The 26,524-nt window shown below is 63.6% G+C and overlaps 1 protein-coding gene across 1 annotated transcript; it reads left to right on the forward strand.

The window, feature by feature from the left end:
- On the forward strand, nucleotides 1–26,326 carry ARHGEF40 (Rho guanine nucleotide exchange factor 40). Its single transcript, XM_073310107.1, has 22 exons — nucleotides 1–203; nucleotides 2,682–2,879; nucleotides 3,724–6,115; nucleotides 7,237–7,354; nucleotides 7,816–7,921; nucleotides 8,402–8,479; nucleotides 8,907–9,023; nucleotides 9,233–9,331; nucleotides 9,710–9,837; nucleotides 10,328–10,454; nucleotides 10,643–10,771; nucleotides 11,845–11,997; nucleotides 12,496–13,265; nucleotides 13,661–13,901; nucleotides 14,190–14,276; nucleotides 17,510–17,743; nucleotides 18,551–18,721; nucleotides 20,214–20,391; nucleotides 21,093–21,197; nucleotides 21,478–21,708; nucleotides 22,087–22,190; nucleotides 23,846–26,326. The coding sequence occupies exons 1-22, from the start codon at nucleotides 201–203 to the stop codon at nucleotides 23,939–23,941; spliced, it is 5,865 nt and encodes a 1,954-aa protein (XP_073166208.1). The 5' UTR covers nucleotides 1–200; the 3' UTR covers nucleotides 23,942–26,326.
- The last annotated feature ends 198 nt before the right edge of the window (nucleotides 26,327–26,524 follow it).

Below are 26,524 nucleotides of genomic sequence, written 5' to 3' on the forward strand. Positions count from 1 at the left end.
TCGGTCGCGCGGAGCTCGGGTCCGCTGCCCGGCACCGCCCGCCGCCGCCTGCGTCTCGGCGTCCCCCTTGGCGGGGCCCCGTCCTGCGTGAGCGGCTCCAGTCCAGCCCGGTGGCCGGAGGCGTCTAGCGGGACCGAGCCGCTGCGGCCCATGGGGGGGCGAGCCCCAGCGCCCGGCACGGGGAGCGCACTGGGTGCGCCATGGTCAGTATCGCCGCCCGGCCAGGGCCCCCAGGGGAACCCCCACCAGCCCCTGCCCCCTCCCGGCCAGGCCCCCCCCGGGTACCCCTTATCCAACTCCCGCCCGGCCAGGGCCCCCCACCCAACTCCCGCCTGGCCAGGCCCCCCCGGATACCTGCCATCCAACTTAACCTGGCCAGGGCCCCCCCGGGTAACCCCCACCCAGCCCCCGCCCGGCCAGGCCCCCCCGGATACCTGCCATCCAACTTAACCTGGCCAGGGCCCCCCCGGGTAACCCCCACCCAGCCCCCGCCCGGCCAGGCCCCCCCGGATACCTGCCATCCAACTTAACCTGGCCAGGGCCCCCCCGGGTAACCCCCACCCAGCCCCCGCCCGGCCAGGCCCCCCCGGATACCTGCCATCCAACTTAACCTGGCCAGGGCCCCCCCGGGTAACCCCCACCCAGCCCCCGCCCGGCCAGGCCCCCCCGGATACCTGCCATCCAACTTAACCTGGCCAGGCCCCCCCGGATACCCCCCATCCAACTTAACCTGGCCAGGGCCCCCCCGGGTACCCCCCATCCAACTTAACCTGGTCAGGGCCCACCGGGTAACCCCCACCCCTCCTTCTCCTGGCCAGGGCCCCCTAGATACCCCCCACCCAGTCCCGACCTGGCCAGGCCCCCCCCCGTAACTCCCACCCCTCCTTCTGGCCAGGGGCCCTGGATACCCCATATCCAACTTAACCTGGTCAGGGCCCCTCGGATATCCCCCACCCAGCCTCCTCCCAGTCACGGCCCCCCAGGTAACCCCCACCCCTCCTTCTCTCAGCCAGGGCCCCAGGGTACCCCGCATCCAACTTAACCTGGTCAGGGCCCCTCGGGTATCTCCCACCCAGTCCCTGCCCGGCCAGGGCTCCCCAGGTACCCCCCACCCAGCCCCTGCCTGGCCAGGGCCCCTGGTTACCCCCCATCCAACTTAACCGGGTCAGGGCCCCTGGGATATCGCCCACCCAGCACTGGCCTGGGCTCCCCGGGTATCCCCCATCCAGTCCCCTCCGGCCAAGGCTCCCTGGGTGCCACCCCTCCATCTCTTCAGCCGGACAGGGTTTCCCGGGTGTCTCCTTCCATTGGTGCTGGAACTAGGGGTTATGGGGGTGCTGCCGCACCCTCTGGCTCAAAATGGTTTCCATTATATACTGGGTTTACAGTTTGGTTAAATGGCTCTCAGCATTCCCACTATAAAAACTGTTCCAGCACTCCAGTCCCCCTCTACCCCTTCTGCCCGGCCAGGGCTCTGTAAGTACCCCCCATCCACCTCTCTTCTGGCCAGGACTCTCTGGCTATCAAGGGTCCATCTGCCTCCCGCTGCTCCTAGTCTCCCCCCCCCCCCCATGTCTCTCCCTGGATTCTCTGGTTGTCCTTGCGCCGTCCTGTACACAGGGAATGCCAAGAGCTGGGAGGGGACACTCCTGTGAGCTGTGTTTATACAGGAGTTGGACGGGAGGCACTGGATGGGGCGTGTCTGTCTGTCTCATAGGGAGTCACCCTGGTGGGGGCTGGGTGGTGGGGATCGCCCTGGGGCCAGGGGTCCCTGGCTGGGCACTGTCACAGGGAAGCTTGCAGCACAAGGGTCTCCATTTGGGCACTGCGTGGGGTAGCTTGCGTTGCCTAGAGTTTCCAGCTGGGCACTGTCACAAGGAAGCTCGCAGCACTGGGAAGTTGCATGTGTCTGTCTACAGTAGAGATTTCCCTCTCCAATTCCCCCACTCCTGGCCAGTGCTGTGGGGAGCAGGGGACTGGGGTATTGTGGGGCTGTCCTGCCCTGAGCGGGGTATGGTGATGGGGATAGATGGCCAGGGGCCAGTTCCCCAACCCTAACCAGTGCCTGCTCTGTGTGGGGCAGAGGGCTGAGGTGATGTCTGTGTGGGCGCAGGCCCCCTCTGAGTTGGGTATGGACTTGGAGATAGATGCTGAGGGCTGGTCCCTGCCCTCACTTGGCACCGGTGCCAGCTGATGGGGTGTGAGGAGCGGAGTCTAGACAGAGCTCTCCCCTCCCCATGGCAGTTTCCTGGCCTTGTGCGCTGCGGAAGGAATGAGCTCAGCGCCGTTAATGGCTTGCAGCTGGTGCAGGGGCTGTGCTCGGCTCCCTGGCCCAGCCCAGCTGTGCTCACGCTGTCGGCTAGCTTGGACTGGGCTTGGCACCCTTGTGTGGGCAGGGCCCTGGCCCATAACGGGAGCTGGGCTGTTTAGTACACGCTGCACAGCGCCTTCCCACACCTCAGGGCCTCAGCTGGGCGAGGTCTGGGAGGAGAGCGGGTTAGAGCTGGGGATCTGGGAGCCAGGACTCCTGGGTTCTCTCTCTGAGCTGAGAGGTGGTGGGGTCTAGTGGGATGGAGCAGGGGGCCTGGGAGCTGTGCACCAAGACTTCTGGGTCGTCTCTCTGAGCTAGGAGAAGAGTGTGACTAGTCTTTAGGGCAGTGCTGTGTTGCCCTTCCCCGCAGGAGCCCGAGCCAGTGGAGGACTGCGTGCAGAACACACTCTCGGCCCTGTACCCGCCCTTTGCGGCCACAGCGCCCACCCTGCTGGGGCAGGTGTTCGAGGTGGTGGAGCGAACGTACCGGGAGGATGCCCTGCACTACACCATTGAGTTCCTCATACCGGCCAAGCACATCCTGGCACGCATTCAACAGGAGGCCTGTGTGAGTCTGTCTGTCCCTCCATCTGTCCATCCACGTGTATCTGGCCCAATGTGTGCAAAGGTGTGGGTTTGGCCCGGTGCATGGAGGGTTGTGTGTCTGTTTGCAGGCCTGATGCATGGGGGGGCATGTGTCTGTCTACAGGACCAGCTCACGGAGGGGGCGTCTGTCTGTCCATGGGCCCGGCAGGTGGAGGGCCGTCTGTCTGTGGGTCTGGCACATGGAGGTGGCGTGCATCTGTCTGTGGGCCTGGTGCACTGAGGGGTGTCTGTCCATAGGCCTAGCGTATGGAGGGGAATGCCTCTGTGGGCCTGGCCCATTGAGGGGCTTCTGTCTGTGTGCTGGTGCGTGGAGAGTATGTGTGGCTACAGGCCCAATACATGCAGGGGTGTGCGTCAGTCTGTGGGCTCAGCGCATGGAGGGGGCGTGCGTCTGTCTGCAGACGCGGAGCATGGAGGGGGCGTGCATCTGTCCTCGGACCCGGAGCATTGGGGGGCGTGCATCTGTCCTCGGACCCAGAGCATTGGGGGGGCGTGCATCTGTCCTCGGACCCGGAGCATGGAGGGGGCGTGCGTCTGTCTGAGGGCCTGGCGCATGGAGGGGGCGTGCGTCTGTGGGTCCGGTGCTTGGAGAGGGCATGCAGCTACAGGCCCAGTGCATACAGGGGTGTGTGTCAGTCTGTGGGCCCAGCACGTGGAGGGGTGTCTGTCTGCCTGTCTGTGGGCCTGGTGTGTGGAGCGGTTTGCGGCCAGGCCCAGCGCGTGGAGGGACGCATCTGGCCTCGCAGGCGCAGGACCGGGTGCCCCAGGTTGGGCTGCCCCCTGACTCTGTCCCTCTCCCCCCTCAGGCCCAGTACAGCGGGTTTGTGTTCTGTCACGAGGGGTGGCCGCTCTGTCTGCACGAGAAGGTCGTGGTGCAGCTCAGCTCCCTGCCCTGGCAGCAGCTGTGTCCTGGCGACTTCTACCTGCAGGTGGCCCCCTACCTGTCTCATGCCCCCCGCCTGGTACTCAAGTGCCTGTCGCCGGACGGGCGCAGCGTGCAGGAGCTGCCGGTGCTGCCTGACGCCTACCCCTTCCTCTTCACTGCCGAGTGGCTGAACGGCATCAACAAAGACCGGCGGGCCGGGCGGCTGGAGCGTTGCCTGCTGGCCGCTGAAGAGCGGGTGCTGCGCCTGCCCTGGACCGAACTCATCTGCCCGCAGTTTGTGCACCAAGGCAGCTTCATGGTGGGGCGGCGTTGCCTGCCGGGCCGCAGCCCTGAGGTGCTGGGGGCTCGCAGCCCTGGGGATGGGCGCCACTCAGGCGGGGAGAGCCAGGAGGCGGAAGGTGTGGGCCTGGAGGGGGAGTACGTGCAGCTCCTGGAAATCAGCCCGCCACGTCATGATGCCCCCCCAACCCCAGTGTCCCCCAGTTCCCAGACCCGCACCCTGCCCGCCCGCAAGGGCCAGGGCAAAGGCCGCAACCGGCGCCACCGTGCCTGGCTGCACCACAAGCCCAGCCGGGAGGAGACTCTGCCCAGGAACCGGCCCCGCAGGACCTGGGAAGGGGGGCGGCCAGGGGCAGATCCCGGCCAAGCAGGGCTCCTCCGGGGCTGGGACCTACAGAGGCCATACGGGGAGACTGGAGGGCCGAGGGTCAGCCAGGGGGATGGGCAGGATCGGGGAGGCCCTGCACACAAAGTGGCAGCACAGAGTCGGGGCAAAGGGGGGCGTCTGCCTGGGGAGAGGCAGTGGGGAGGAGACACTGGGGAGAAGGCAGGGGATCCCAGTCTGGGGGGGGACAAGCAGCGCGGTGGGGACCCTCCAGAGGGGCAGCGGGAAGGGGATCTCAGCCTCAGGGAGGAGCAGCGTGCTGAGGACCTTGGGGAGGGGCAACATGTGGGGGATCCCAGCTTCAAGGAGGAGCAGCGGGGCCGGGACCCTGAGGAGAAGCAGCGGGATGGGGTCCCTGAGGAGAGGCAGAAAGGAGGGGATTGCAGCCTCGGGGAGGAACAGCAGAGCAGGGACCCTGGCACCCCAGCCATCTCTCCCCAGCCCAGCACTGTGGCTGAGGTGCAGGGACTTAGTGAGGGAGGGGGGCAGGCGACCTGGCCAGCTGCATGGCCTAGCCCTGGGCAGCAGGCACAGAGCCAGGGTCTTTCAAGGCCGAGCAGCCCCCAGCATGAGGCTTCCAGTGCTGACCTGAGGTCAGCCAGAGCAGAGCCACCAGGAGCCAGGACTAGCCCCCAGCAAGGGGCCATTGGGGACTCTGCTGCGGGGCTGCCACACCGGGCTGCCAAGGGCAACCGCAGAAGGAGAAAGTGGGGAGGGAGAGGCTGCCCCACCAATGTGGATTGGAAGGAGCCTGGGTCTCCTGGGACAGGGGTGGGGGATGCCCCGGCTGGCACCAAAGAGGGCGGTATCCCTGCTGGCACCAGACTCCCTGTTGTCCCCACCCCAAGAGAGGGGGACATCCCCCCAAGCACCAAAAAGGAGGGCAGCCCCTCTGGCACCAGACTGCCCATTACCTCCGCCCCAGGAGAGGGGGGCATCCCCCCCACCACCAAAGAAGGGGGTGTTCCCCCCAGCAGCACAGAAGGAGGCAGCCCCTCTGGCACTGGACTCCCTGTTGCTCCCACCCCAGGAGAAGGGGGCATTCCCCCCAGCAGCACAGAACGGGACAGCCCCTCTGGCACTGGACCCCCTGTTGCTCCCACCCCAGGAGAAAGGGGCATTCCCCCCAGCAGCACAGAACGGGACAGCCCCTCTGGCACTGGACTGCCCGTTGTCCCCACCCCAGGAGAAGGAGGCGTCCCCCCCAGCAGGACAGAGCCAGACAGCCCCTCTGGCACCAGACTCCCCATTGCCCCCACCCCAGGAGAAGGAGGCATCCCCCCCAGCAGCACAGAGCCAGACAGCCCCTCTGTCACCAGACTCCCCGTTGCCCTCACCTCAGGAGAGGGGTCCATCCCCCCCAGCCAAGAGGAAGAGACTCGTGCTGACTGCCCCGGGCAGGGGGCCCTCACAGCGGCCCTGGCAGAGGCTGCAGTCCCCACAGGCGCAGAGGAAGAGGCTGCCCCCAGACCCCTGGAGAGGACGGAGGCCATTGGTGCTGGCACAGCCCCCTTTGTGAAGAGTGCTTTGCCCCTCACGGGGGGTGCAGGAACCAGCTGCCCCGTGGAATCCTTGCCCCCCACCTCGGCCCCTGTGGAGCAAGATGTAGACTGGGAGCTTTTGGGCTCAGGCATCTTCCAGCTGACAGGTGAGTGCCCGCACCTATGCTGGTTAGCGGCTAGGCACCTGGACGGGGGAGGGCTGGCACCCCAGAGCCTGGTGTAGCAGCACCCCACCCTCACATCCCTCCTGTTGCCTTGATGCAGGTCCACTCCCCTTCTCCGCTTGGACCTGGTGCCCTGTCGCCCTAAGTGCGCTGAGGGAGCTGCCTGGACAAACCTGGCGTCCTGGAGCCAGCCAGGCCAAGGAAAGCCCAGTGCCAATGCCCGGATGGGCTGTGGCCCAGCAGAGAGGGCGCTGGGTGGGAGCTAGGAGGTCCTGGGGTCTAGAGGTGCTTTGGTCTTGGACAGAATGTGTGCCCACGGGCCTGGAGCCCCTTGGCTGGGGGCCCTGAGTTGCCCCCTCGTGCTTCTTGCTGGGTTCATTATTTCCATTCCCTTCCCAGGCAGCCTGGCCTCAGCCCCTCCTTTACAGGCAGATACGGTAATGTGGGTGCAGCCCCTGGGGCAGGGGTCAGAAAGAGGGCTCAGCCACCAGCTACTGGGGCAAATGAACAGAGCATGCAACCCCTGGTTGTGCCACGCTGTGCCACGCTGTGCTGTCCACGCCCCTCTGGTCTGGCGGCCTCGTGGGGAGCCATGGCATGGGAAGGAGGCAGTGGCTGTCTGAGGGAAAGGCTGCTGCTGGGTTCAGTGCCATGGCCTGGTTGTCTGGGGCAGGGGTTTTCTACAGCTGGGCATCTCCCAAGGGGCAGAGCTAGGTGCCTGGCACCACAGGGGAACAGAGCAAGGGCGGCGGGGCGGGGATGGGGGTTCCTGCTGGGGGCAGGGAGAGTGCAGTGCACTGGGGAGGGGTCTGTAGGGGTCATGGAGGAACGTTTTCCTCTGGGATCCTCTGTTCCCCTTTGTGGAGAGGCTGTGGGGGAGAAACTCCCCTTCTGCCACCTGCAAGCTCACATCAAGCGCAGGGAAGACCCCAAGCAGCCGCTCCTCCTGCTTGGCCTAGCTTCTGGGAGCGCAGAATAGAACTGCTTGCTCCCATCACCCTAGGGCTGCCCCACAGCTGTCCTCCCTCTGCCATGCTCCTGGCAGGGGTGTCACAGGCCCTGCCCAGGCACACAGTCTCCTTCACCCTGCCTTGCCCCTGCAGGCGGAGTAGACCGGATGGGAAGGGCCTTGCTGACCGTCACCCCCCAGCCCCCAGGGGAGTCAGCCCCAGCTCAGGGGGAGCTGAGCCAGGCCCTGCGATACCTGCATTCACTGCTCAGGTAACACCAACGGGGAGACCCCCGTCCTCCCACATCCATCCCCCTGCATCCCTACCCCCCCACACACACAGATCCCTGCTGACCCTCCCCATCCCTACGCCAACTCCTCCCAGCTCATGGGGAGCTGAGGCAAGCCCTGTGATACCTGCATTCGCTGCTCAGGTAATGACAACAGGGAGACCCCAGTCCTCCCACATATGTCCCCCCACTTTTCACATCTTCCCCCCCACTAGCTCCTTCCACACAGCCCCCACACCCTCATCCCCACTTGTCACACCATCCCCCATGCTCCCTACATAAACCCCCAGGCCATTGCATCCCCTACACCAACCCCACATTGTCCTCCATACACCCCCACAACTGCCCCATGCCACACACCTCGCCCCATTTCTGCTCCCTCATCTCCTATGGGGGGTGAGAGCTCTCACCCCATTAACCCCTCACTGTCCTCTCCCCTGTAGGAAGGAGCAGCAGGAGCTGGGGCTGACGGTGCTGCTGGATCTGCGGCAAGGGGGGGCTCTGTCCCCCCATCCCCCTGCACTGCTGCCAGCCCTGCAGGAGCTGCAGGTACTGCCCCAGACAGACCCCCCCAACACTGCCCCCCACCTGCATATCCCCTTCCTACGCCCTCTAACGGTTCTCTGGTTCTCCCAGCACTGCGCCCCAGCCCCCCTGCGGAGCCCAGCCCTGCCTCGCCACCTCCTGCACGGCTGCCAGTCCTGCGAGGACCCAGCACAGCCACCCAGCTTCCCCTGCCATGACCCCTCCCCACCCCTTGCTTGCCTCCCACAGGGTACCTGCTGCTCCTCCCTACCACGCATGGCTCCCTGCCGACAGCCTGCACCGCCCCCCACATGGCCCCATGCTGCTCCTTACCCCCCAACAGCGCAAAGCTCCCCCCACTGCCTGCACCTTGGCATGGCCCCTCCCCACCCTGCTGCCAGCCCTGCAAGGACTCCAAAGAACAACTGTGACCCCTACCTGCCCCCCACACATCCCCCTGCCCTGGGCACTGGGGCGGCAGCTTGATTTCGTCTTGCCCTGCAGGAGGTGTCACCAGCTCTTGTGAGCCGCCTGCTGGTGCTGGCCCCACTGGTGGGCCATGAGGAGCTGCCCCTCATTCAGGTAGGGGGTGCCAGGGGGTCAGGGGTGGGGTAGGAAGGACTGACAGCACCTGAACCAGAGTGAGAGTGCTGAATGGGAAGGGTTTCCTGCCTGGAAGGTGCAGTTGGGAGGGTGTGGGAGGGATTCCCTGCCTGGGGAGGGATAATGGGAGGGAGTTCCCTGTCGGGGGCGGGGGGAATAATGGGAGAGGGTTCCCTGCCCGGAGGGGGGATAATGGAGCGGGTTTCCTGCCTGGCAGGTACAGCTGGGAGGAGGTGTGTGGGGGGGAATTCCCTGTCATAGGGGGATAATGGGAGGGGGTTCCCTGCCTGGAGGGGGGATAATAGGAGGGGGTTCCCTGCCTGGGAGCAGAGGGGTGGCAGGTTTTCCCCTGGCTGGGGGGGCAGTGGGAGTTCCTTGCTTGGTGACGCCCTGCTCCCTTCCCCAGGAAGCACTTGTGCTCTCCCCAAGCGACCTGCCCCAGTTCGTGGACCCAGAGCAGCTGCAGCCAACTCTAGGTGGGACCCTGCAGCACTCGCAGACCCAGTGGGTGGAGATGTGCCAGGTGAGAGCTAGGAGTGACCCCCATAACCCTCCAGCACCCCAACACCTCCACAACCCCTGCCCCCTGCAGCACCCCATGTCGCACAACCTCCCACTAACCAGGGGTGGCACATTCCCCACCGCAGTACCCCTGACTGAGCCCCAGCCCCTCTTCCTGCCATCTCCTCCAGGGGTCTGTGTCCCCCCACTGCCCGCTGTCTCTCCCTGCAGGCGCTGGAGGGGCTCTGTGGGCTTTGCCAGGGCGTGATCCAGTCAGTGCAAGTGGCCAGTGCCAAGTTGGAGGCATCAGAATTGGCCGAGGGCGACGAGGTACGTGACACCCCCATGCAGCTCGCCTGCCCCTAACCCATGGTCCCCTTGCAGCTCGGTGCCCCCTGGCCTTCCCATGACTCCCCTGCTCCCCAGCCCTGCTGCAGCTGTCCTGCCCTCCCCCTACAAGTCTCCTGCCACCCTGTATTCCCACACAGTCTTCCAGGCCTCCCTGGCTCTCCCCATGTGACTCTCCAGCCCCTGCAGGGCCCCCTTGGCCTTCCTGAGGGGGCTCTGGGCCGGACCGGCTGTTCGGGGGGCTCTGGACCAGGGGCTGGCTGGGCAGGGGGGGCTGGGCTGGGCTGGGTTGGAGGTTCTGGGCCGGGCAGGCTGGCTGTGCAGGGGGGCGTTGTATTGCTCACTGTTATGTGCCCGCAGGCGCTCTCTGTGCGGATCTCCGGACACAAGGATGCCATGCAGAAGCTGCTGTCAGACCCACGGTTGCTGGAGTTGCAGAGCAGTGGGGGGTCCCTGCTGGCTCAACTGTCCTCATCAGGGACCTGCAGGTGACACCTGTCCCACATCCCAAAGGGACGGGAGGGCACACCAGGCCTCACAATGGGAGGGCATCAGGCCCCACACGGGGTGTGTCCCGACAACCTATGCTGGGGGATGGCCCCTGTGCCAGAGTTCTCTCACTGTAGTTGGGAGAGGTGGTCTCTGCCCGCCTTATACACATGCTTGCTTGCGAAACTGCCCCATACCCTGTGGCCTGGCAGAGCGGGGTCGAGGGAGGAGGGGCAGGGGCCGAGGTTGGCGGCATGGTGATGTGAGAGGCAGGGAGTGACATGCTATTTGCTGTCCCCAGGCCACAGTGTGGGGGGCTGGCAGGGTGTGGCGGTTGCTAGATGGAGTTGGCAGCGTAGGGGTGGCTGGGCAAGCGTGGGGCTGGCAGTGAGGGGGCAATGCGTGGGGCAGGGGGATGGCGCATGGGGCAGTGGGATGGCACGGGGGGCGGCGCGTGGGGCAGGGACTGACATCCTCTCCCATGCGCAGTGGCCAAGCCATGAGGGCTGTCAGCTTGTATCAGGAGGTGGACGACGCCATTCATAGGCTGGTGCAGCTCAGCAATCGGTGCCTGGGGGAGCTGGAGCAGGAGAGGAGCCGCCGGCAGATGACACAGGTAGTACCCCTCTGCTACCTCCCCTAGTGACCTTCCCCCCTCACTGCCCCCCCACAGGTTCCCTCCCAACTCCCATGCCCAGCAGTCTGGCAGCCCCCATGTCCTCTCCCCCGCCATGCCTGGGGTGCTGACCCTCACATGCCTGCCCCCCTGCCCGTTCTTGTTGCTCTCACCCCCTGTCCTGGCAGGTGGTGGGCTGGCTGGCTGACCATGGGGAGCAGGCGCTGGCAGGATTCACCCCCATGGGGGTGGGGGATTCGTTGTTGACCGTGGAGGAGACGCTGGCGAAGTTTGAGGCTTTTCACACCCTTGCCAAGGTGAGACACTTCCCTGCCCCCTCCCCCACTTGAGTGCTGCACAGAGGGATCTGCAGGTACACACCCCCATGTGGGTGTTATTGGGGGCTGGGACCCTGAGGAGAAGAGTGTGGGTGGGGCGCTGCATACTGGGAGGCCTGGTTCTGTGGGACACTACATACCGGGGGGTGCCAGCTCTGCGGGGCTCTCTGTTCTGGGGGGGTGACGTAGCCTCTGTGGGGTTCTCTGTCCTGGGGGGCTGGCGTAGGCTCTGTGGGGCTCTCTGTCCTGGGGGGGTGGCGTAGGCTCTGTGGGGCTCTCTGACCTGGGGGGGTGGCGTAGGCTTTGCGGGGCGCTGTAATGAGGGGGGTTGCCCTGCGGGATGCACCATATTGAGGGGGAGCAGATCAGCTCTGCAAGGCGTGCCATAGCAAGGGTGGGGGAGCCTGAGCTTTACGGGGCACGCTGTAATGAGTGGGGCTGTATTGCATCTGCAGGATGCAACGTATTGAGTGTGGGCGGTGTCATCTCTGCCAGGCACGCCATACTGAGGGTGGGGGGGTTGCTTCGTCTCTGCGGGGTGAGCTGTTTCGGGGGGGCCCATTGGCTCTGTGGGGTATGCCGTACTGAGGGTGGGGGGTGCGTTGGCTCTGCGGGGTGCGCCATTCTGTGACGGGGGGGTGTCGGCTCTGTGGGGTGCATCGTATTTGGGGGACATCGGCTCCGCAGGGTAGGCAGGCATTGGGCTGAGAGTGGGCAGGCATAGAGCATCCAGTTGCTCTATGCTGTGGGGCGTGCGTTGCGTCTGTGGGGGGCTCTATACTGGGGGGGACATGGGCTCTGTGGGGTGCTCCATATGGGGCTGGGGGTGCATTAACTCTTCAGGACTCCCCATACTAAGGGTGGGGGAGCATTGGCTCTATGCTGTGGGGTGTGCATTGGGTCTGTGGGGGGCTCTATACTGGGGGGGGCACGTGCTCTATGGGTGCTCCACATGGGACTGGGCGGGGTTTGTGTCTGAGGGGCGTCAGCTCCGTGGGGCACTCTGTGCTGGCGGGAGTCTGGAGCATAGGGTCTCCTCCTCTCTCCCCCAGGAATGGCTGGCCCGGGGGCATGAGGCTCTGCGTCTGGCTGGTGACGGGGTCCTGGCCCCTGAGGGGCAGCAGCTGGAGAGCTTCGCGCGCCGGCTGGAGAGCTGTGCGCACACCATGCACAGTGCCCTGCGGCTGCACCGCTTCCTGCAGCAGGTGCCAGCCGCTCCGCGTGCTCCCTCTGTCTGTCTGTCTGTGCCTGCCCCATCCCTCCTTTCCCCTTTAGCATCCAGCTTAGTTCAGCCCAGGGGCGTGTTCCTGGCAGGGGAGCCGACTCCACATCTGAGGCAGCCCAGCCCCGCTATCCATGCCAGAGGCGGGTGTGGATGCCCCCAGGGCAGCATCACACATTGGGCGGGGGAGGGGGTGTGATTTTCCTGGGTCCATTTGTCATTCCTGCCCATTTCCATTGCAGGGCTTCCCATCCCCCCTGTCCCTGGCTCCCTTTCCCGCCCCCCTTCTTCCTCCCCGCTCTCCCCCCCACCATTAGCTCCCCATCCCCCATGGCCTGCATCACTCTGATCCTGGTGCCGGCTCCCCGTCTCCCCTGGCCTGCGTCCCCCCGTCTCCCCTGGCCTGCGTCCCCCTGACCCCGCTCCCTGTCCCCCATGGCCTGCGTCACTCTCACCCCGTCTCTCCTGCCCTCTTTCGTAGGCTCAGGCCTGGGCCCTGGAGGGCGCCCGGCGCCTGTCGGCCATTGAGGACGGCGCAGGGCCGGAGGTGGTGCTGGGGGCTCTGGGCCGGTACTGCCAGCAGCATGGCGAGATCTCGGACGGCGCCTTCCAGGAGATGCGTGGGCTGGCAGTGCAGAACCCCTGGGCGCTGCGGGAGCTGGGGCGCTGCCGGGCCCGCTGCCAGGAGCTGGGGCACCTCCTGCAGCGGCGGCTGGAAGTGGCATGGCAGACTGGGCCCCCGCCCCGGCGCCGTGCTGACAGCACCAGCACCTCCTGCTCACCGCAGCGCCCAACGAGGGGCCTGGACACCAGCCTGGGCTCCTCCCGCAGCATGAGCTGCCTGCTGCCCCCGCCTGGCAGCCTCTCCCCTGGCCTGTGCGAGGTGCCCTCTTGCCACTCACTGGCGTCCCCTAGGGACCCCGTGGAGACCAGCGACGAAGAGCGGAGCCCCCCTCCCACCAGCACCCCCACCGCTGCCTTCTTCCAGGCACCCACGCTGCCTCTGGGCACACTGCCCCCCTGCCAGCCTCCCCCCAGGGGTCCCCCCAGCACGCAGAGGGCACTGAGTGAGCCTGGCCCCAGCCCTCCCCGCCCCAGTGTCCTCATCCGCGGGCTGGAAGTGAGCAGCCAGGAGGTGGTGGACCGGACCTGCTCGCCCCGGGAGCACGTGATGCTGGTCCGCAGCAGTGCCCAGAGGGCCGAGGCGCCGTGGGGGGGCACGCCCAGCACTGAGCGGAAACGCCGCCTGGGGTGAGTCGCTCTGGAGGAGGAATATTTGCGCCACACCAGGACCCGGGGCTTCTGGGCACTGCCCCCACCCCTAACTGCCACCCCACATACGCACTGGGACCTGAATACCCCACACGCTGGGACCCATTGCCCCGTCTGAGAGAAGTGCACCCTGGCACCACCTGTTGGTGCCCATCGGGGGGAGGGCCCATTGGCACCTGTGAGGGTGTGGGGGCCACTGTGGCACAGGGCCCATCAGTACCCATGGGACGGCTGTCGCCCATGGGATTGAGGGGAGCATCGGGCTGGGTGACCCATGGGCGGCACGTAGGAGTGCCCCAGGGTGGGAGGCTCATCAGCACCCACAGGGTAGGGCACAGGGCCCTTCTCTGATGCCCATCCCCTCTCCTTCCCAGCGCCCAGCAGAGGCTGGTGGCAGAGCTGATTGCCTCGGAGCAGGAGTATCTGGGCTGCCTGGCTGAGTCGCTGGCCCTGGAGTCGGGATGCCAGGAGGTTCCCCCTGAGCTGAGACGCGAGTGCAGTGCCTTGGAGGGCACCCGCAACCGGCTGCTGGGCTTCCACCGCGCCTACTTCCTGAAGGAGCTGCAGGGCTGCGCCAGCCACCCACTCCGTGCAGGGGGCTGCTTCCTGCGATATGTGAGTGTCCAGCCCCGTGACCCATCTGGGGACCCCCACCCTCCCTCCGGAACGCCCCTCTCCCAGGCACCTCCCCCCACCCAAGGCATGAGTGCTGCTCACTGGCACCCCCATCGTCTTCCCTAGGAGATGCCAGTAGACCCCTGCAGGAGCCACAGCCCATCTGCCCTGGGTTCCTGCTCTAATTGCATTGGCCCAGCCCTTCTGTGTCTCCCCCGTGTCCCCTGTGCTGTGGGGAGGTGGTGAAGCTGAAGTTGACTCTAATTCCCCCATCACTCTCTGCGCCAGGCGGACCAATTCAGTCTCTATGCTCTCTACGTGAAGAACTGGCAGAAGCTCCAAGCGGCCCTGGCCTCTCAGCAAGCTGCCAACAAGGTACTATCTGTGTTGCCTGCATCTTCCCATGGAGAAGCTCAGAGCTCTGGGAGGGGAGTGGGGTTTAGTGGTTAGGCCAGGCAGGGCTGGGAGTTCAGGACTCTTGGGTTCTATCACATCAAATGCAAAAGTATAACTGAACAGGCCAAAAAAGGAATTTGAAGAGCAACTAGCAAAAGACACACAAAGAAACAGCAAATCTTTTTTAAGTACATCAGAAGCAGGAAGCCTGCCAAACAATCAATGGGGCCACTGGACATCTGAGGTGCTAAAGGAGCACTCGAGGCAGATGAGGTTTCAGAAAAGCTAAACAAATCCTTTGCATTGGTCTTCATTGCAAAGCATGTGAGGGAGGTTCCCACACCTGAGCCATTCTTTGTAGGTGACCAATCTGAGGAACTGTCCCAGGCTGAGGTGTGAGTAAAGGAGGTTTTCATAGAATCATAGAAGACTAGGGTTGGAGGAAACCTCAGGAGGTCATCTGGTCCAGCCCCCTGCTTGACCAACTCCAAATAAATCATCCCAGCCAGGGCTTTGTCAAGCTGGGCCTGTCGTCACAGGGCCATAAAAACCTCTAAGGATGGAGATTCCACCACCTCCCTAGGTAACCCTACTAGCGGAAGCTACTAGATCACATGCCCTGGTTCTCATGGGTGACTTTAATTTTCCTGATATCTGCTGGGAGAGCAATACAACGGTGCATAGACAATCCAGGAAGTTTTTGGAAAGCGTAGGGGACAATTTCCTGGTGCAAGTGCTAGAGGAGCCAACTGTGGGGGAGCTTTTCTTGACCTGCTGCTCACAAACCGGGAAGAATTCGTAGGGGAAGCAAAAGTGGATGGGAATCTGGGAGGCAGTGACAATGAGTTGGTTGAGTTCAGGATCCTGACACAGAGAAGAAAGGTAAGCAGCAGGATACGGACCCTGGACTTCAGGAAAGCAGACTTCGACTCCCTCAGGGAACGGTTGGGTAGGATCCCCTGGGGGACTAACATGAAGGGGAAAGGAGTCCAGGAGAGCTGGCTGTATTTCAAGGAATCCCTGTTGAGGTTACAGGGACAAACCATCCCGATGTGTCGAAAGAATAGTAAATATGGCTTGGCTTAACGGTGAAATCCTAGCGGATCTTAAGCATAAAAAAGAAGCTTAGAAGAAGTAGAAGGTTGGACATATGACCAGGGAAGAATATAAAAATATTGCTCGGGCATGTAGGAATGAAATTAGAAGGGCCAAATCGCACCTGGAGCTGCAGCTAGTGAGAGATGTTAAGAGTAACAAGAAGGGTTTCTTCAGGTATGTTGGCAACAAGAAGAAAGCCAAGGAAAATGTGGGCCCCTTAATGAATGAGGGAGGCAACCTAGTGACAGAGGATGTGGAAAAAGCTAATGTACTCAATGCTTTTTTTGCCTCTGTCTTCACGAACAAGGTCAGCTCCCAGACTGCTGCGCTGGGCATCACAACATGGGGAATAGATGGCCAGCCCTCTGTGGAGAAAGAGGTGGTTAGGGACTATTTAGAAAAACTGGACGTGCACAAGTCCATGGGGTCGGACGAGTTGCATCCGAGAGTGCTAAAGGAACTGGCGGCTGTGATTGCAGAGCCATTGGCCATTATCTTTGAAAACTCGTGGCGAACGGGGGAAGTCCCAGATGACTGGAAAAAGGCTAATGTAGTGCCAATCTTTAAAAAAGGGAAGAAGGAGGATCCTGGGAACTACAGGCCAGTCAGCCTCACTTCAGTCCCCGGAAAAATCATGGAGCAGGTCCTCAAAGAATCAATCCTGAAGCACTTGCATGAGAGGAAAGTGATCAGGAACAGTCAGCATGGATTCACCAAGGGAAGGTCATGCCTGACTAATTGCCTTCTATGATGAGATTACTGGTTCTGTGGATGAAGGGAAAGCAGTGGATGTATTGTATCTTGACTTTAGCAAAGCTTTTGACACGGTCTACCACAGTATTCTTGTCAGCAAGTTAAAGAAGTATGGGCTGGATGAATGCACTATAAGGTGGGTAGAGAGTTGGCTAGATTGTCGGGCTCAACGGGTAGTGATCAATGGCTCCATGTCTAGTTGGCAGCCGGTGTCAAGTGGAGTGCCCCAGGGGTCAGTCCTGGGGCCGGTTTTGTTCAATATCTTCATAAATGATCTGGAGGATGGTGTGGATTGCACTCTCAGCAAATTTGCAGATGATACTAAACTGGGAGGAGTGGTAGATACGCTGGAGGGCAGGGATAGGATACAGAGGGACCTAGACAAATTGGAGGATTGGGCCAAAAGAAATCTGATGAGGTTCAATAAGGATAAGTGCAGGGTCCTGCACTTAGGACGGAAGAACCCAATGCACAGCTACAGACTAGGGACCGAATGGCTGGGCAGCAGTTCTGCGGAAAAGGACCTAGGGGTGACAGTGGACGAGAAGCTGGATATGAGTCAACAGTGTGCCCTTGCTGCCAAGAAGGCCAATGGCATTTTGGGATGTATAAGTAGGGGCATAGCAAGCAGATCGAGGGACGTGATCATCCACCTCTATTCGACATTGGTGAGGCCTCATCTGGAGTACTGTGTCCAGTTTTGGGCCCCACACTACAAGAAGGATGTGGATAAATTGGAAAGAGTCCAGCGAAGGGCAACAAAAATGATTAGGGGTCTGGAACACATGACTTATGAGGAGAGGCTGAAGGAACTGGGATTGTTTAGTCTGCGGAAGGGAAGAATGAGGGGGGATTTGATAGCTGCTTTCAACTACCTGAGAGGTGGTTCCAGAGAGGATGGTTCTAGACTATTCTCAGTGGTGGAAAAGGACAGGACAAGGAGTAATGGTCTCAAGTTGCAGTGGGGGAGGTTTAGGTTGGATATTAGGAAAAACTTTTTCACTAAGAGGGTGGTGAAACACTGGAATGTGTTACCTAGGGAGGTGGTAGAATCTCCTTCCTTAGAGGTTTTTAAGGTCAGGCTTGACAAAGCCCTGGCTGGGATGATTTAATTGGGGATGGGTCCTGTGAAGGGAGTGGTGTCTAGTGGTTAGAGCGAGGGAGTCTGTGAGCCAGCACTCCTGGGTTCTAGCCCTGGTGCTAGGAAGGGAGTGGGGTCTAGTGGTTAGAGCTGGGGTCTGGGAGCTAGGATCTGTGGGTTCCGTTCCTTGGTCTGGGCGGCTGTTGGGATCTGGAAGCCGCAGTGATGGTGCAGTAGCCCGGCTTGTGGGCTCTGTGCTCAGCTCCTCTCCTCCCCCCAGATGGCACACAGCAGCCTAGAAGGTCCCTGGGAGGACACGGCGCTGGCAAGTGCCCTGCAGAGGCCCCTGGAGCAGCTGGAGCACTATGGGCACTTTCTGGAGGAGCTGCTGCAGGAGACGGACCCGGAGCAGGTGACAGAGCGCGAGGCCTTCCGGGCAGCGCAGCAGCTGCTGGAGTCCCAGGTGCAGCACGGCAGGAACCTGCTGGCGATGGAGCAGATCCGGGGCTGTGAGGTGACTGTAGCCAAGGGCCATCCCAGCATGCACTGCTCTGCCCAGAGGCCATCCCAAAATGCACTGCTCTGTCCTGGGGGGATGGGACCCCAGGGGCTCTCCTAGCATGCCCTGCTCCATCCCTACCAGAGCGGGTGGCCGGGGATCTCCCAGCATGCACTGCTCCATCCCTAACAAGGGTGGGGCAGAGAAGGGGGCAGCCAGGGGCTCCATCCCTACCCGAGGGGGCGGGCAGGGGCTCTCCCAGCGTGCGCTGCTCCGTCCCTACCCGAGGGGGCGGACGGGGGCTCTCCCAGCGTGCGCTGCTCCGTCCTACCCGAGGGGGCGGGCGGGGGCTCGCCCAGCGTGCGCTGCTCCGTCCCTACCCGAGGGGGCGGGCGGGGGCTCTCCCAGCGTGCGCTGCTCCGTCCCTACCCGAGGGGGCGGGCGGGGGCTCTCCCAGCGTGCGCTGCTCCGTCCCTACCCGAGGGGGCGGGCGGGGGCTCTCCCAGCGTGCGCTGCTCCGTCCCTACCCGAGGGGGCGGGCGGGGGCTCGCCCAGCGTGCGCTGCTCCGTCCCTACCCGAGGGGGCGGGCGGGGGCTCTCCTGCTCCGTCCCTACCCGAGGGGGCGGGCGGGGGCTCTCCCAGCGTGCGCTGCTCCGTCCCTACCTGAGGGGGCGGGCGGGGGCTCGCCCAGCGTGCGCTGCTCCGTCCCTACCCGAGGGGGCGGGCGGGGGCTTGCCCAGCGTGCGCTGCTCCGTCCCGGGGGGTGGCGAGCCTGGCCCGGGGAGGTTGCCCATTGCCCGCAGCATCTCCTCTCCCCACAGCTGGAGCTGAAGGCACAGGGGCAGCTGCTGCACCGGGACGAGTTCACCGTGCTGCGCGGGCGCCGCAAGTGCCATCGACACGTCTTCCTCTTCGAGCAGCTGCTGCTCTTCAGCAAGCGCAAGGGCACTGAGGGCGGCTTGGACGTCTACGTCTACAAGCAGGCCTACAAGGTGCGCCACCCTGCCCATGGGATCCCCCTGCCTTGCCCTGCCCCGCCCCTGGGATCTCCTGCCCCTGCCCTGTTCCCCCGCTCTGCCCCGCCCCTGGGATCTCCTGCCCCTGCCCTTTTCCCCCTGCTCTGCCCCGCCCCATGGGATCTCCTGCCCCTGCCCTGTTCACTCCGCCCTGCCCCATGGGATCTCCTGCCCCTGCCCTGTTCACCCGCTCTGCCCCGCCCCTGGGATCTCCTGCCCCTGCCCTGTTCCCCCGCTCCGCCCCGCCCCATGGGATCTCCTGCCCCTGCCCTGTTCCCCCGCTCCGCCCCGCCCCATGGGATCTCCTGCCCCTGCCCTGTTCACCCGCTCCGCCCCGCCCCATGGGATCTCCTGCCCCTGCCCTGTTCCCCCGCTCTGCCCCGCCCCTGGGATCTCCTGCCCCTGCCCTTTTCCCCCTGCTCTGCCCCACCCCATGGGATCTCCTGCCCCTGCCCTTTTCCCCCTGCTCTGCCCCGCCCCATGGGATCTCCTGCCCCTGCCCTGTTCACTCCGCCCTGCCCCATGGGATCTCCTGCCCCTGCCCTGTTCCCCCGCTCTGCCCCGCCCCTGGGATCTCCTGCCCCTGCCCTGTTCCCTCCACTCCGCCCCGCCCCTGGGATCTCCTGCCCCTGCCCTGTTCCCCCGCTCCGCCCCGCCCCATGGGATCTCCTGCCCCTGCCCTGTTCCCCCGCTCCGCCCCGCCCCATGGGATCTCCTGCCCCTGCCCTGTTCACTCCGCCCCGCCCCATGGGATCTCCTGCCCCTGCCCTGTTCCCCCTGCTCTGCCCCGCCCCATGGGATCCCCTCCCCTTGCCTTGCCCTGCCCCATGGGATCCTCTCTCCCTGCCTTGTTCACCCCATGCCTTACCCTGCCCAATGGGATCCCATCCCACCTCATGGGATCACCTGCCCCTGCCTTGTCCCCCCGACTCTGCCCTGCCCTATGGGATCTCTTGCCCCTGCCTTGTTCCACCCTGCTCTTTCCTGCCCAATGGGATCCTGCCCCACTCAGTAGGATCTCCCCCTGCCCTGCACTACCCTGTCTCATAGGCTTCCTTCCCTGCCCCACCCCATAGGATCTTGCTCCACTCCCTGGGACCCCTTCCCCCAGCCCTGCCCCACCCCATGCGGCCCTCTCTCCCAGGACTTCAAGCAGGCCTTCAAGGTGCACTGCCCTGCCCAACTCCATAGGACCCCTACCACAATATTGCAAACAGGTCTTCAAGATACCCTGGCCCACCCCATGGGATCCCTGCCCCACCACATCCTGTTCCACTCCAGGGGATCTGCCCCCACTGCAAAGAGGCCTTCGAGGTGTGCTGGCTCATCCCACTCTGCCCCAGGAGACCACTTGCCCTGCCCCATAGCATTCCTCCCCCAGCACTACCTCCCCCATGGGTCCGCCTCTGCACTGCAAACAGGCCTTCGAGGTGTGTCTCACCTCCTGGCCATGCTGTCCGCCCCCCAGACGGCGGATATGGGGCTGACGGAGAACATCGGGGAGAGTGGGCTGCGATTCGAGCTCTGGTTCCGGCGTCGCAAGCTGCGTGAGGCCTACACGCTGCAGGCCTCCTCACCCGAGGTGAAGCACAAGTGGACCAGCGCCGTGGCTCAGCTGCTGTGGAGGCAGGCCACGCTCAGCAAGGGTAGGCGGAGGTGGTAGGGGGGGCAGGAATGGGGAGAACAGGTAGGACGAGATCCGGGGCTGCAATGAGATGAGGCGTGAGGGATGAGGTTGTGGGGTGAGTACATGGGCTCTGGCGTGTCAGGATTGGGGGAAGGAGTAGCTCTCATTGTGATGGGTTGGGGGAAGCAAGAGGACACGGGCACCAGCATGGCAAAATGAGAGGATGGGATTGGTGGGGGACACGGCCCTTGGTGTAATGCATAGGGACACATGTGGGCCTTGTGACAAGGCAGAGGAGAGGATGGGGGGCATGGGCCCTGCTGAGATGGCCCCAGCAGGGTGGAACTGGGGGGTGGTGGGCACATTGTGATGGGGTGGAGAAGGAGGGGGACAGGATGGGGAATGGTCCCGGTGGGATGGGATTTGGGGGTGGGCCCATTATGATGAGGTGGGGAAGGAGGGGGATGGGATGGGGAGTAGCCCAGGTAGGATGGGATTGGGGGGTGGGCCCTGCTGAGATGGGGTAGAGAAGGAGGAGGGGGATGGGACGGAGGGAGTGACCCCCAGCAGGATGGAATTGGGGGTGGGCCCCGTTGTGATGGGGAAGGAGGGGGATGGGTCAGGGAGTGGCCCCGGTGGGATGCGATTGGGGGATGGTCCCAGTTGGGATGGGGGCACGTTGCCCTGTTGTGACAGTCTCTCTCTGTGTGTCCTGCCCAGAACTGCACACCCAGGAGATGGTCTCCATGGGCATCGGGGACAAGCCCTTTGTCAGCATCCAGAGCCCCAGCCAGGCCCTGCTGAGCAGCCTGCTCACAGGCAGAGGTGAGGGGGGCTGGGTTGCGGGGGTGCCGTGGGGTGTGGGGCTGTCAGCATGGCAGGGTCACTCTGGGGGCGTCTTGGGAGCACAGCAGGGAGTCTCTCGGAGAGGGGGGACTCTGGGAGCAGCAGGGGTGATGGGGTCTCCTGGGGAGGGGAGGGGTCCTTAGGCTGTCTCTCTGGGGGCAGGGTTGGGGAGCAGTCTGTCTCTAGGAGCAGAGAGGTGCCTCCTTTGTGGGCTCGGGGGGGGTCTCTTCCCTGGTGCTCTCTCATCCCCTCTCTGCAGCCGCCCGCACCCGTGCCTCTGTGGCCGTCTCTTCCTTCAACCCCTGGGCCGGGGCCCCATGCTCCCCGCCGGCTGCCACGTCGTCCCCCCGCCCCAGCCCTGCTCCCCTGGGCCTGATCTGCGATGCCAGCACTGTGTCCCCTGCGTCAGGGCGCTCCCCTGGGGCCTGCTCGCTGCCAGGGCACCTGGAGGAGGAGGAGTGGGAGCTGGACGTCAAGCACATCCCCCGCAGTGAGCCCACAAGACAGGAGGGTTGCAGGGGTGGTGTCTCTGGGGAGCTCGGTGGAACCGTGGAGGGAAAGCTGGCTCCATGGGGAGGGTACACAGGGCTGGCACCTGGCATTCAGGGAGGTGTGGCTGCTTCAAAGAGACGGCTGGGTTTGGGGCTGTGTGGAGTCAGTGCGTGGTGGGCTGGCTTTGTGGGAGACATGTGGGGGGGTCTCTGCCTCTCCCCCACACCGAGGCTGCTGGGGCAACGCTGGTCCCTATTGTTGACACATGGCTCTGTGGTCTGTAGCCCAATCACTGTGGTGATGCCCAGCAATGCGTCTGGGCGGGCACAGGCATGGGTCCCTGGGCTCACCCTCCACCCCAATGGTTCTCTTGCAGCATCCGAGACAGCCGCTGGCTCAGGAGCTGCTCCGGCTCTGGGGGAGCCATCCCCCGGGCGGGCAGAGTCGCCAAGGGGTTCTGCCCCAGTGCAGCGCCGGCCAGTGAGTACAGGGGGGCACAGCAGGGGCTGTGGGGCAGGTGTCTGTCTTTGTCTCTATCCCCATCTCAGCTCTCGGGGCTCCAGGGGGCTCAGCTGTCACCTCACTTCGCCCACTCAGAGCTGCCAGGGTGGGGGCTGTGCTGCAGAGCAGGGTCCGTCCGGCTGTCAGTCCGTCCATTGGTCATGGATGTTGCTGGCAGTGCGTGTGTGTCTCTCTGGCTCAGTCTGTCTGTGCAGGGCTGGCTGGTAGACTGGCTGTATGTCTGGCTGTGCGTGGCCGGCTGGCTGTCTCTGTCAGGCTGTCTCTGCGTAGCTGGCTGTGTGTCTGTCTGAGCATGGCTGGCTGGTGGGCTGTGCTCTCTGGGAGGGGCTGGCATCTTTCCTGGGAGCATTGGGAGCATTTGAATTCACAGGAGTGCGGGGGGCATTACTGTCTTGCCTGGTAAGTGGCCGGGGATGGGCAGCACTGCAGGCAGGGCTCTGCGGGGCCCCAGGCCGGTTACCGTTTCCACCCCACCCCTACCCCTGCCCTGCCCTGCCCTGCTCCAACCCTGGGCACTGCGGGGCCCCAGGCCGGTTACGTTTCCACTCCACCTCCAGCCCTGCCCTGCCCTGCCCCAAGCCTAGGCACTGCGGGGCCCCAGGCCGGTTACCATTTCCACCCCCGCACCAGCCCTGCCCTGCCCTGCCCTGCCCTGCCCCAAGCCTGGGCACTGCAGGGCCCCAGGCCGGTTACCATTTCCACCCCTGCACCAGCCCTGCCCTGCCCTGCCCTGCCCTGCCCCAAGCCTAGGCACTGCAGGGCCCCAGGCCGGTTACCATTTCCACCCCTGCACCAGCCCTGCCCTGCCCTGCCCCAAGCCTGGGCACTGCGGGGTCCCAGGCCGGTTACCATTTCCACCCCTGCACCAGCCCTGCCCTGCCCTGCCCCAAGCCTGGGCACTGCGGGGTCCCAGGCCGGTTACCATTTCCACCCCTGCACCAGCCCTGCTCTGCCCTGCCCCAGGCCTGGGCACTGCGGGGCCCCAGGCCTGCTGGCTCCCAGGGGAGGCTGCTCTGGGGGTTGCCATTTCAGAACCAGTCTGCTCTTTTCTGCCACCATCTGTGTTCCCCACATGGGACCAAGGCACCCCCCAACCTTCCCACCCCTACCCTGTCGCCCATGCCCTTACCCCTAGCTCCACCCTCCACACTGGCCCAGGGATACCCTCTCTCCTCCCCATCTCCAACCCTGACCCCCGCTTCACATTCCCAGCCCCATTCCCTCCCCCTCCCCACAGTGATCCTGGCACCCTCACAAATGGTGTTTTATTTGTTTGCCAGAGAGACGGCCACGCCCCCCCCGACTTGGCGACCCCGCTCTGACCCTGGTGCCGAGGTACAGCGGCTGGGATGCCCCCTGGGCGCCCGTCAGTCTGTGTGTCTGTCTGCCCCGCTTCAGCACACGGGCGGGGCACCCACCCCTCCCCACTGCGTCTGTCCATCTGTCTAGTCCTCCTCCCCCACTCTGTGTCCGTCTGCCCTCCCATGTCCCCCTCGTGTCCATCTGCCCCCCACTGTCGCTGACCGTCTGCCCCTCCCCGTGTGTCTGTCCCCCCCTCCCTGTGTGTCTGTCCCCCCCTCCCTGGCACTCACCCTGCTCTCTCTCTCCCCCAGAGCTGGGTCTGGAGCCTGCACAGGAAGCTGTTTGCCTCTCGTGGTTGCGTGGGGCAGGATCGGAGCCCTGGGGCTGCCAGGAATAGGACAGTCTGAGCCCCTGGCAGACCCCTGGCACTGCACCCCACAGGCTGTACCCCACAGATCCTTCCCTCCCCACCCACTGCATGGAGCCCCCAGACGACCCCCAGCCACTGCCTCATGGGTCCTCCCCTTACCCTTCATGGGACTAGTAGGGCCCTGTAGCTACGATGTGGGGTGGGGAATGGGTATCAGTGGAGGGCGCAGTGCCCCATGGCCTGGGAGGGGAAAGACAGTGATGGTGTGGGCAGGAAACCCGTCTGGCCTGGGCGTCAGAGCAGCGGGGCTGGCCTGGGGCTAGAAGGGCAGTGATAGCTGCACCCTGAGTACGGCCTGGGACTGCCCCAGCACCAGCACCTGGCTAGCACGAGGACCCTGCTCTCATGGACCCCGAGTGTGCCCACCCGTGGCCCCGCACACTCACCGAGCTCCCCGTGCATGTGCACAGACCCCATGAGGATTGCCACTCATGTGCATACTGATCCCTGTCTCACCCAGCCGTGCCTCCATGTGCCACAACCCCTTCAGTGCCCAGGTCCACACTGATCCCTGTCTCAGCCAGCCATGCCTCCACGTGCCACAACCCCTTCAGTGCCCAGGTCCACACTGATCCCTGTCTCAGCCAGCCATGCCTCCACATGCCACAACCCCTTCACGTGCCCACGCACACACTGATCCCTCTCTCAGCCAGGCATGCCTCCACATGCCACAACCCCTTCACGTGCCCACGCACACGCTGATCCCTCTCTCAGCCAGGCATGCCTCCACATGCCACAACCCCTTCACATGCCCACGCCCACACACACACTGATCCCTGTCTCAGCCAGTCGTGCCTCCATGTGCCACAACCCCTTCACGTGCCCACGCCCACACTGATCCCTGTCTCACCCAGCCATGCCTCCACATGCCACAACCCCTTCACATGCCCACGCCTACGCACATGCTGATCCCTGTCTCACCCAGCCATGCCTCCACGTGCCACAACCCCTTCACGTGCCCACGGACACGCTGATCCCTGTCTCAGCCAGTCGTGCCTCCATGTGCCACAACCCCTTCACGTGCCCACGCACACGCTGATCCCTGTCTCACCCAGCCATGCCTCCACATGCCACAACCCCTTCACATGCCCACGCCTACGCACATGCTGATCCCTGTCTCACCCAGCCATGCCTCCACGTGCCACAACCCCTTCACGTGCCCACGGACACGCTGATCCCTGTCTCACCCAGTCGTGACTCCATGTGCCACAACCCCTTCACGTGCCCAGGTCCACACCACTCCCCTTCTGAAGCAGCTGTAGCCACCAGGGTTACTGCAAGGCAGCCACAAGGGCCCTGGGGTGACCCAGCCTCATCAGCCAGGGGCAGGAGCATCACAGGAAGTCTTTACCTGGCAGACTGGAGCATCATAGAACAGTCCCTTCTGGGGAGATTGGAGAACTGTGGGAAATTCAGTGGCTGGTAGACTGGAGCATTGTGAGACACTGTGCTGGGAGCGACTGGAAGATCATGGGAAATTCTGTGCTTGGTGTACTGGAGCATCATGGGATGTTCCCTGCTGGGGATACAGGAGCATCGTGGGAAATTCAGTGCCTGGCTGACTGGAGCATCCTGGGACATTCCGTCCTGGGGATACTGGAGCATCATGGGACATTCTGTGCTCAGGGATTAGAGCATTGTGGGAAATTCTCTGTCTGACAGACTGGAGCATCATGGGGATTCAGCTCTTGGGGCCGGAGCTTTATACAAGTACTAAGGAGTATATAATATACAATATATTTACTGAGGGAGCTGGGCCGGCAGGAGTGGGGGCTGCGGCTGCCAGGGAAGCAGGAGCCTGTGGGGCCTGGCCTAGGAATGAGAGGTATACTGGAAGGCTGCTGCCTCATGCCCTCAGGACCTGGCACTGAGGCCCCCCCCGACTATGGGGTGGAGGGGCTGGGGTGACTGCATTTGGAGCCAGGAAGCCGGTCGCTGTACAGACTCCCGGCCATTTATATCCTGCATATTAATAAAGCCATGCCGGCAGCTGTCTCTGTCTCTGTTCCCGTGCTGTGGCCAGTCCCACTGCAGGACCCAGCTGTGTGCCAGCATCCAGGCGCGCCAGAGCAGCCCCAGCCTCCATAAAATCCTATGACTGGAAGGGACTGTTAGAGGTCGTCTAGTCCAGTCCCCTGTGCTGCTGGCAGGGCTACGTATTATCTAGACCATCCCTGACAGGTGTTTGTCTAACCTGCTCGTAAACAGCTCCAATGATGGAGATTCCACAACCTCCCTGGGCAATTTATTCCAGTGCTTAACCACCCTGACAGGAAGTTTTTCCTAATGTCCAACCTAAACCTCCCTTGCTGCAATTTAAGCCCATTGCTTCTTGTCCTGGCCTCAGAGGTTAAGAAGAACAATTTTTCTCCCTCCTCCCTGTAACAACCTTTTATGTATTTGAAAACTGTGATCATGTCCCCCTCAGTCTTCTCTTCTCCAGACTGAGAACACTGGGTTTGTGTAATCTGCCCTCATAGGTCATGTTTTCTAAACATTTTATCATTTTTGTTGCTGTTCTCTGGACTTTCTCCAATTTGTCCCCATCTTTCCTGAAATG

This window comes from Lepidochelys kempii, chromosome 13 (genome assembly GCF_965140265.1).
Source record: "Lepidochelys kempii isolate rLepKem1 chromosome 13, rLepKem1.hap2, whole genome shotgun sequence".
In the NCBI taxonomy this organism is placed as follows: Eukaryota; Metazoa; Chordata; order Testudines; family Cheloniidae; genus Lepidochelys; species Lepidochelys kempii.

Excerpts from the sequence above, each read along its gene's own strand:
- ARHGEF40 (XM_073310107.1), top strand. Across the intron at positions 13,902-14,189 it reads GGGGCTGCTTCCTGCGATAT|GCGGACCAATTCAGTCTCTA; the intron begins GTGAGTGTCCAG and ends TCTCTGCGCCAG. Across the intron at positions 17,744-18,550 it reads AGCAGATCCGGGGCTGTGAG|CTGGAGCTGAAGGCACAGGG; the intron begins GTGACTGTAGCC and ends CTCTCCCCACAG.